This window comes from Azolla caroliniana, unplaced genomic scaffold (assembly GCF_043228905.1).
Source record: "Azolla caroliniana isolate FFs.n. ecotype wild unplaced genomic scaffold, voAzoCaro1.0.p SCAF_17, whole genome shotgun sequence".
NCBI lineage: Eukaryota > Viridiplantae > Streptophyta > Polypodiopsida > Salviniales > Salviniaceae > Azolla > Azolla caroliniana.
The window spans coordinates 10,441,582-10,452,056 of record NW_028230452.1 but is presented as its reverse complement, the minus strand read 5'-3'; the positions used below and the strand labels follow the sequence as shown (position 1 = coordinate 10,452,056).

Here is a 10,475-nt window from a genome sequence, read left to right as displayed (position 1 = left end):
ATGCATGTCCTTCCTTTCCCGTTCATTTGAGAATTTCAGGTATTATGGATTAAAGATTGCTTGTCATTCTAGAGGCCAATCTCGTAAGTCCTATACATAAATCTTCAATTGTAAAGAAGGGAGACATGTAAAAGAGAACCATGACACATTGCCTTTCTAACAATAGACAACCCTTATAAATTCTTACAATGTATAGACAAGTCAAGAAGAGTTATGTCACTGTAACCCTCAAAATGTTTACCCTTCACATTTTCTTGTGTTTGGAGAAATTATTGAATAACTTCCCATATTTTTCTTTCTTTGAATAAGTCTTCTGTACTCATGCAAATTATGAAACCTATATATTGATGTGTAGGCCAACGCCAATGAGGTAACTCAATGTAGCATCTACTGTGAGACTACATTAAGAAGAATCAAATCGTCTACTAAAGGTGCAAACATTTGAAAAAATTGCATATGCATCAACCAAGACTTGATGTGTTGCCGCGAAGTGCACATCACACGTGCATGGACAAGCATTAGGCGTAGAAATAGGGTAGCAAAATGATGCTACATTAAAATGTTTTTTGTTGAATTAGGTCTCAAACCTACAAACCTCGACATAGATTAACATAATTGAATGCAACATGATTGTTCATGTTTATTAAACTATTAACATTACTATAGAATAGGGGCACTGCGATGGGAAAACACATCACTATGCCCATTGCTATGCACATTGATATGCCCATCTACATCATACATGTTCCTCGCATTGATTTAAGCCACAAAGTGTTTTTTATCCAGAAATACATGTTAACACCAATCTTGCAAGCTTCATATTTCCCCATGTTTTACAAGCACCTAGCTAAGAGAGCAGTCCACGCTGGAAGATGATCATTGCTAGGTATTTGTTGGATCATTGCTACAGCCTTGCAGAAATGGCCAGCTCGGCTGAACAGATCTATCATGCAAGTATAATGTTCTATTGTCGGGGTGATGCAATAGCGTGTGCACATTACCTCGAAATAACCTTCACCTTTCTCTAAGAGGCCTGAGTGACTACATGCATTTAGGACAACTGTAAATGTGACTACATCTGGTTCTATACCATCTTCAATCAGTTTATCAAATAGATTGACCACCACATCATCCTCCCCAATCTGACAATATGCTGCCATAAGTGCAGTCCATGAGATCAGATCACGAAGAGGAAGCTGCTTGAATACTGCATGTGCTTCAAAAGGTTCAGCACACTTAGCATATATATCTAGCAACGCATTGCCAACAGATATATCTCTTTCCAAGAAACGTTCTCCCATTATCTCAACATGGATTTCTTTGGCCTTCTTGGATGCTCCAATGATGCCACAAGCTTTCAAAGCACAAATGAACGTGGCTGCATTTGGAAATATACACTCACTCCGCATTTGCTTAAAACAATTCAGCGCTTCCTCACTATCACCCTCTTCAGCATATCCTGCAATAAGGATATTCCATGATATTAAATCCTGTATTTCGAGCTGGTCAAATGTTTGCCGTGCTTGGACTAGTGCACCACATTTGGCATACATATCCATGACTGCTGTACCAAGTAAAGTGTCTCCCTTAAAGAGACCCTCTCTGACAATCTCTGCATGTATTTCTCTACCCTTTCCAGCTGCTCTTATATTGCTACAGGCTTTCAAGGTGTAAATGAAGGTGGCTGAATTTGGAGAAAGACCCTCATGTTTCATTCTTTCAAAACAATTCAGTGCTTCCTCACTAAACCCAAGTTGAGTGTATCCTGAGATTAGGGTGGTCCAACAAATTACGTCATGGGCATGAAGTTGGTCAAAGACTTCTTGTGCTTTTAAAATCGCACCACATTTTGCATACATGTTGAGCAAAGCATTGCCAATCAAATCATCTGTTCCCACCAAACCTTGCATAATAACCTCTGCATGTATTTTCTCACCCTTCTCAGCTGATGCTATGCTTCCGCAAGCTTTCAAGATGCAAATGAATGCGACTGGGTTTGGAGTGAAACCCTCCACTTTCATCACTTCAAACCAATGCAATGACTTTTCAGGATAGCCATGTTCAGCATACCCTGCAATTAATGTACTCCATGAGACTATATTACGGATGGGAAGGAGTTCAAACACATCCTGAGCCTCTGTAAGAAGACCACACTTGGCATACATATCGACCAACGCATTGCCAATCAATACATTTCTTTCCAGAAGTCCGTTCCTTTGTATCTCAGCATGTGTTTCTTTTCCCTTGACAGTTGATTTGATGCTACCACAAGCTTTCAGGATGCAAACAAATGTGACTGCATCTGGAGAGAGACCCTCAACCCGCATCACTTCAAAGCAGTCCAACACTTTTTCCCCCTGCCCATAATGAGCATATCCTACCATAAGTGCATTCCAAGACACTACATTCCGAACCCAAACCTGATCAAACACCTCGTGCGCCATTATAAGTTTCCCACATTTCGCATACATATCTATCAATGCAGAACCAACCAAAACATTTCTTTCCAATAGTCTCCCACTCACAATCTCTATATGTATTTCTTTGCTCTTTGACCCAATTTCATGGAACATGGTATCACAGACTTTTAAGATGCCGAGAAAGGTTACCTCATCTGGGGCCATGCCCTCATGCTTCATGCATTTGAAGCAGTGCAAAGCTCTCTGGACGTTGCCATGTTGGGCATAACCCATGATGAGTGCATTCCAAGAGACCACATTTCGGATGTGGAGTTGGTCAAACACCTTCTGTGCACTTGCAAGAGCATCACACTTTACATAAAGACTGATTAAGGTGTTTGCAATGCAGGTGTCTTCTTGAAGCTGGGAACCCCGCTCTGCAACAATAGACGCATGTGTTGTGTAGCCCTTGGCTAGATCTTTTTCCTTTGCACAGTCTTTGAGAAGGGCCACAAGAGAAGCGATTTCTTGAAATTTCTGCCTCCTGCCACTCATCACATTTCATAAGGACAAATCCAAGTGATGATCTACCCAACGATGGCGCTCATTGTGCTGAATTTCATATATGATTGTGAAGCATCTATCTATTGAAGCAGACTGACTGGTGACAGTCATTGGCAACTGCGGGAGAGAAGGAGATGGTACGGTATAACTTATGATGTACATACATGGATGGAGCAGTGGTGTCGGCTCCTTTGTCTTAGGCGCACTCCATCCCTCCTTCTCCTTCTCCTTCTCCTTCTCCGTCTCTCCTTCTCCTTGGTTAGAGACGGAGAAGGAGAAGGAGAAGGAGAAGGAGGGAACAGTCTGTTGCGGTGCTTTGCTTTGCTTTGCTTTGCTTTCCTTCCTTCCTTCCTTCATAAATAAAGAACAGCCAGCATTTTGAAATAATATATGAGCCACGCATGCATGCATGCATGAGTTAGTTGTGCATCCACACCCACCCCACCCACAATCCAAAAGAAGAGTCTCCAGGAGCACCGCCAATAACGATATGACTTCCATTCTACCTCGGCCAATATGACTTTCTGAGGACAGCATCAATTTTTTATTTTTAACTGACAAGTAGGCATCAGCATACGGGTATGATCACCTCAAGGTTTCTTCAAAATTGAATTGGTTGGCATCTACTATCTGTGGCCCACGAGAGAGTTTCAGAATTGTTGTATTCTTGGCATGCTTTTTATGATTTATCAATACAATATTGTAGGGAAATTCCAAAAGCACCTCAATGGAGAGTTCATTCCACTTATGTCGGTTGAGAGAGAATCGTTTGGGAATGTAAAAAGAAGTGTGGAAGCTTTACAAACAAAGCAACTTAGCCGGACAACATTAGACAGTTAGGAATACACAGAGAATGGTTATGGAGATGGAGTAAGTACAGAGAGATAGAGAGACTGAGTAAGCTGACAACAAAATTCTATTACGATATATCACTCAGTACATACAATGTGCTCATAAAGCATTTAATATACAAGCCCCTAACAGTGGGCTAACACAAGTACGTAATTCTCACTTATGAGTTGAGACACTAACTTGCTTATAATATTCCTATTACCAAAATAGGAATGTAGGCCCTAATGGCTTCTTCAACCAACTCGGCCCTTTGGCCTTTAACCGATTCGGCTCATGTTGAGCTTGTCACTCAATAGGGAAGATGTCCAATATGAACTTCAAAATGCTCCTAGTTCTACATAGGTTCCTTCTTTACATAGGAAGAGAAAGAGTAATTGTTTGTGATGAATGTTAAAAAACTTACAAAGATGCAAAATGTGTTATACGTCTCTTTGATGATGTGAAGTTATATGGGGAGGCGAAGCTCAAAAGAACTCATCATAAAAGGGAATTCAATGTCGATGATGAGAAAATCTCATGGGTTTAACAATGCAAGAAGAAGAATATTCATAACATCATCCAAAAGTCAAATGACTTGTGTAATTATTTGATAGAGTAGAAGTCAACATATCCTAAGGCAAGAAAACAAGGAGGCCAACTATGATCTAGTTGAAGAACAATTGAAGGGGGGGAAATGATAAAGCAAATCAACATATTAGATTACTATAAAGATGTTGATTGGCTTCAAGATGCGAGCATTTATCTAGATGGAGACCTTCTTTCTTGATGATTACATGCTCATTCAAAACAAGTGGCAAATTAGAAAGACATCTCATTATATGATCAAAAGAAAGGTCCTACACCATTTAGGGAAATATGGAATGGTTAATTGAGCCGTTAAGCCATGGTTTAAACGGTTTAATTGAACCATTAAGCCATGGTTTAACGGTTTATTGGTTCCAAAAACATTTAATGGTTTGGTTTGTTTTGGATTTTCGATAAAAGGTTCGGTTCTAAAACTCAAGTTTATAGGTTTTTGGTTAACTTTATTTTACCTTAATAGCTTATTAATTTAATGGTTTTTTTATTTAATTAATTTAACTTAAATGTTTATTTAATTTAATGGCTCAATTAAAGTTTCTTTTATTGATTTAATAAATTTAACTTAAATGCTTATTTAGTTTCATGTATTTTTGTTTATTTAGACTTTTAATTAATTTGAGTTAAATGATTAGGTTAAATTTTTTATTAAATGGTTCGGTTTAGTTTCAACTTTTCCCTAAACGGTTTCGGGTTAAATGATTTGGTTTATTTTCTCTAAAATGGGTTGGTTTAAAAACTTGAGAGTTCATAAACGGTTTAGTTTGGTTTTTGTTTTATATAAACGGTTCGGGTTCGGTTTCTTTGCCTTGAAATCGAACTGTGCCCATTGCTAGTAAGGAAAACAAAATATTTGGGAATTTATTCATCAAGCATGTAGAGACTTGTGTAGACTCTCCCACTACATAATGTCAAGGAATGTTGTCATCCCACTATAGTACAAAAATGTATTCAAGCATGATGTAGGTCATGTGATGCATTCCAAAACAAAGAAATATATGCCACTTTGATTGGGACCAAGGAATCCTATAGTGGATTTAGCTCCCTAGAGAAATAGGAATCAATATACTAGGGCAGAAAGTGGGCTAGCTTTATTTTGCAAGAGATCCAACGCCATGATCAATTGGCACAAATCCTATGCAATATGGCTCTCTCAGGAAACACATCCGGCGTGGCACCCACACCCCACTTTCAAATGGATCAATCAAGGAGTGAGCACCAAATATTTGGGCTTCCAAATTGGTTTCAACATACCGCCGGAGACTATGATTGCACCCGTTATCCTTTCCATTCGACAAAAGTTAATACATTGGAGCTCGAAAAAATTGTCGCTAGCAGGTCGCATCATAGTGGCAAATCAGGTACTCCTCGCAACAGCATGGTACAGTCTATCATGCTGGACAATCTCCAAGGAAAGTATACATCAGATTCAATGACTGGTCTGCAACTACATTTGGTTTGGTAAAGAAGACCATGTAGCTCGCGCCAAGGTGGCGTGGCCTATACTCACAGCGCCTAAGTCGAGAGGGGGATTGGGTCTTATTGATCCCCTTTCACAATCGAAAGCCTTACTTGCCAAATTTGTGGTGTGATGATTCCAACCAGGAAATGATTGTTGGAAAATGCTACTAAGGTTACGTTTAGCTTACATTAGGCCACGAAAAGGGGTCAATTGGGCCCCCCAAACGGGATGGATTCTAAACATGGATCTCAAACCTAGTTTCTCCCGCCATTTGGAGGATAGATTCAGTGCATCCATGTGGAAGGCATGGTGTGACATTCGTTGAGGGCTCAAGTGTGATCAATCGAGATTCGAACCTGCCTGGCTCAGTCAACATATCCTATGGAACCCATGTCTCAAGGATGAATCTAATCAACTACTGGGATCACGTAAGGGGTTGTCATGGGGATACATTGCAAAAGGTCCAGGCAAAAGTATAGAATGTTGGCGACGGTTTATGTAAATGCCACTACAAGATCAAGCGAACATACTCCATGGAATCAGGGGCGGATGGACTATGAGATCGGAAATCATTAACGCTCTACTGATTAGGGAATCTGCTACTCAAAGGAAGACAATGGAGAAATGGATAGGCCACGAGGAGGAGGGTTCTCTGATCCCAAGAGGTAGGGGATCACCAGATAGACTCGAAGGCCCTGAATTGCGAGACACTGAGACACCAACACATAATAACACCATTCGAGTACTCACGTACACTGGTCATAAATGGATTGTAGATCCTGATCCGATCAAAGTACAACCCGAGTGGCATATATGTACTCATGAAAACACATGGCTACGTAAGGTCAGTTGGGACCCTTTGCAATGGACATGGCGTGATCCCTACGTGGGGCAAGGAAGCAAACCCATCCCTTTCTTCCAATTCACAACTAGATTGGGTCGCCACATTCTAGCTGCTCAAGCCACCCGAGAACCGGCTGTTGCGAAGGTCTGGCACACATTTCAAGTTCCCTTCGCAATAATCACCAAGTTTTGGCAGAAAATCTCGAAGCAACAACACGCGAGGCGAATTACCACTTTCCAATGGTTGCTAATACATAAGTCCCTACCGGTGGGAGCATGGCAACGTGGGAACCTTAGCTCTCCTAATTGTGTAGAGTGCCCACATGCAGTAGAATCCATAAGACACGCTCTATGGGACTGCCCAACATCCCATCGAATATGGCGGGGGGTTGGCCGCTTGTTGCAATTATGCCAGGTGCAAGGTTCAATCAAGTGGGGAAATATATGTTGGCTATCATGGCAGGCTGCAATTGGCCGATACGAGCATCAGGAGGAGGGGATGACTTTGGTGATAAAAGCACAAGAGGTCCTTTTCTCCTCCAGTGGCAATGTCCACTCTATTCCTCTTAATGACAAATCTCAAGAGGTGTTAGAATTGGTCAACCCAATAACCCTTTGGATTCTATGAAAACAACGATGTAGGCGAGTCTTCTCCAACCAAACCGCCCATCCAACAAGGTTACTGCAAGAGATATGGAGTGAAATTGTAGCCACTCTAAAGAGCCAATATGATGGCCTTAAGGGCGGCTCCGAGGGAGTTGAAAGACAACGCATAGCCTTCATCCAACAATGGTCGTCCTCTCCCTTTCTTGAGTCAGTAGGCATCCACATAAGATGGAATTATCGCGTCCCTTTAGGGATTTGTACATAATCGTCTCATTTGTAAAATTTTATAACTAATGGAAGGAGTTTTTTTTGGAAAAAAAGAAAAAGAAAAAAAAAAGATATATATATATATCATTGTAGTAATTGACTACATAACTAAGTGGGTTAAAGATGTTAACACCATTTATAAAGCTATCTCACATCCTTTATTAAAGGTTTGCCTTGTCATAGATTGGGATTTTGAGGTGACCTTACCTCTCTTAAACTCCAATAATTGCAAACCAATCATCATTTCCTTTTGATTAGTATCTTCAAACTGCTAGATCCAATATCCAATAGCAGAGATGAAAATCAAACTTACGCTAAATGTTCTTCAAACTACTCAAGCAGATCAATTCACCTAAGACAAGTTGGGGGAAATTTATCAAGAGAATGAATCATGCGCTAGCAATTTCTTATACTCAAAATCAAAATGGAGAAGTGAAATGTTTGAATCACGATCTTATCATGAAATGTATTCTCAAAGGAATAATAATTTGTGGTTGCTACTGTCAACATCACCATCAATATTTAGCATCAACCATAGAGAAAAGAAGTATGAAACCTTATGTTACATACATAAAGGAAGTTTTTGTCGAGAACTCGAGCTTAAGCATAAGTTGTGTGTGAACACACACACACTGCGCTTGTGGGGATACATAGTACTTTAGATATCCCTCTTCCTTTTAAGAAAGAACATATAGAATATTTTATAAAGCCAAACCCCCACCTTATATGTGGTGTTAATTATCATTGAGTTATATATTTGATTTGTTATATTATCCTTGTATAGTAATTACCCATTTTCTTGTTGGGAAACATGTCCCTCCGAATGGGAAGAGTACGAGCCAAAAAAATAGAGAGTCGACAGGAAATTCGGTCAAGGCCGAAATCGAATAATAGATTTAATAGCTGATTTTGGAGACTATATTTGTAAAGAGCCCAAAAAGTTGTATTTGTATAAATATTGTCGAGAATTCTACTGGCCACAACCGGTTTCCACTCGTGTACAAATGTGTGCATGTGCAAAGATCGAGATGACAAGAATAACAGAAAATAGAAAACTCACGTATAGAGACACAAGATGTTTACATGGAAAAGCCGAAATGGGAAAACCCACGAGAGCCCACAAAGTCCGAATTGAATCACTATATCCAGAGGAATACAACGAGAACCTTCAAGGAAATGATCTTGGGTTCTCCTTCGTCTAATAGATGGCGGCGGAGTTACAACTCTCACTATCTTTGTGTGTCTCTTTCTTACTCACTTAGTTACAGAGGCAACTACTGTTACCAGTTAAGGTGACACGGTGCCGAATCCTCAGTCCTTCAGGTTCAACTCAAGGGGTATTGTGGTTTAGGGCTTCCGAGTACGTCGTAACCATGGTATGGGTGACTCTACCCTGAGGTCGTAAGTGTGAACTTAGTTGTGGATACTTTGGAGGTTAGGAAGACGGCTACAACCGACCTCTTACACAACAACATACACAACGTATATGACTCAACACTGTAAATGAACTCGACACGGAAACAAACACAAGAGTTACGATAAATAGAGAGTTGGCCAACAAAAACTATATTGCATATACTTGAATACAAAATTATCGCATTGTATTACAAGTTTTCTATGCCCTTTTTATACAGGGTTATGGTCGGTTACGCTCGGCGCATGAACCGTTACTTTTTCTTAAAAATAGTAATCACGCTTCGACTGTCCCTATGCTACGCATGTTACTCCCTCTTCATTATGTTATGGCCCACCTGTCTTCTTTGTTTGTCGTAACCGTCCCTTTTTCTTTTCTCTTACTCGACCTTTCCCACTTTTTCGTCCAAGGCGGCCAACACATGGCACGCCTGTGGGATAGTGCTTACAGGGTCGAACCCACAGAAAACCTTCATTCGTCATCAAAGATGTCCAGGATGTTCGGCTCGAGACGATCCGTCTCTAACAAAATGACGGGGGGTGTCGTGGTCGTCGTCGTAGGTGCAAATTCGGATGGGGGGGGGTCTGTTTCATCATTTCTGGTGCGGGGAGGCCGATGGGTTTTGTCGGCTCTAGTGCAACCTCTTGCGGTTGTTCTTGCAGCAAGCCTTCTTTTGTTGATATGATGGTTGGCGCCTGTTCTGTTTGAATCTCATTTGCCGTGTGCGTTAGCTTCTTGTGTTAGCTCCTCGTGCGACGTTTCTTGCATAGGGTCTTCAACCATATCTTCCGTCGTGGCACTGAGGGAATCCAATCATGCATCCAAGGGTGGATGTGGCGTCGTAGTAACCTTCGAGATTTCTTCTTCAGGTTGTTGGGGTCCTTCGATTGTGTGCTCCTCGGAGTCACTGTCGAGGAGTATGATGGCGGCCACCCTTTTTCCTTCTTCTGCTCGTTTTCGATTTCCTAGAGTTGGAGGGAGGTGTCGAGCTGGCTGTCCCGAAATCCTCGAGAAACTGTGTGATTTCCTCGGAGTGGTGGTCGGCTAGGGCTTGATAATCTTGCGTAAGGTCCTCACAGACCGTGGCAATGATTTCCTCATTAAGCTTGTAGAAGCCCTTCTCATCTTTCTGCCAAGTCTCTTGGTCGGCCCGCTACATGTGGAGCTCTACGGCCTGCTTTGCCCATTCGGCTCATCCTCTGTTCAGCACCGCTTGAAGTTGTTCCGTGAATCTTCTGCGCTTCGTTTCTAAGACGGTCTCTATGCGCTTGGTCTTCATCTCTGTGTGTGTCCGCATCTCCTCGAGAGCCGTCTTAAGGTGCGAAATTTTGCTTGCGTTGGAAGCCGTGTTTTCTTCGTACCGTGATTTTACCTCTTGCCATAGCTTCGATTCTTTATCGTACAATTCCTCGAGCCGGTCCATTTCATTTTCTAAGCGCAAATCGACCTCTCTTGTCATTTGTCACTCGATCTTGATTTGCTCATCATA

At 41.3% G+C, this 10,475-nt stretch overlaps 1 protein-coding gene across 1 annotated transcript; it reads right to left on the bottom strand.

Annotated features, from left to right (window-relative positions):
• Nucleotides 1–615: 615 nt before the first annotated feature.
• On the bottom strand, nt 616–3,019 carry LOC147853108 (pentatricopeptide repeat-containing protein At2g39620-like). Its single transcript, XM_087333633.1, has one exon. The coding sequence runs from the start codon at nt 2,952–2,954 to the stop codon at nt 834–836; it is 2,121 nt and encodes a 706-aa protein (XP_087189759.1). The 5' UTR covers nt 2,955–3,019; the 3' UTR covers nt 616–833.
• Between the last annotated feature and the right edge of the window lie 7,456 nt (nt 3,020–10,475).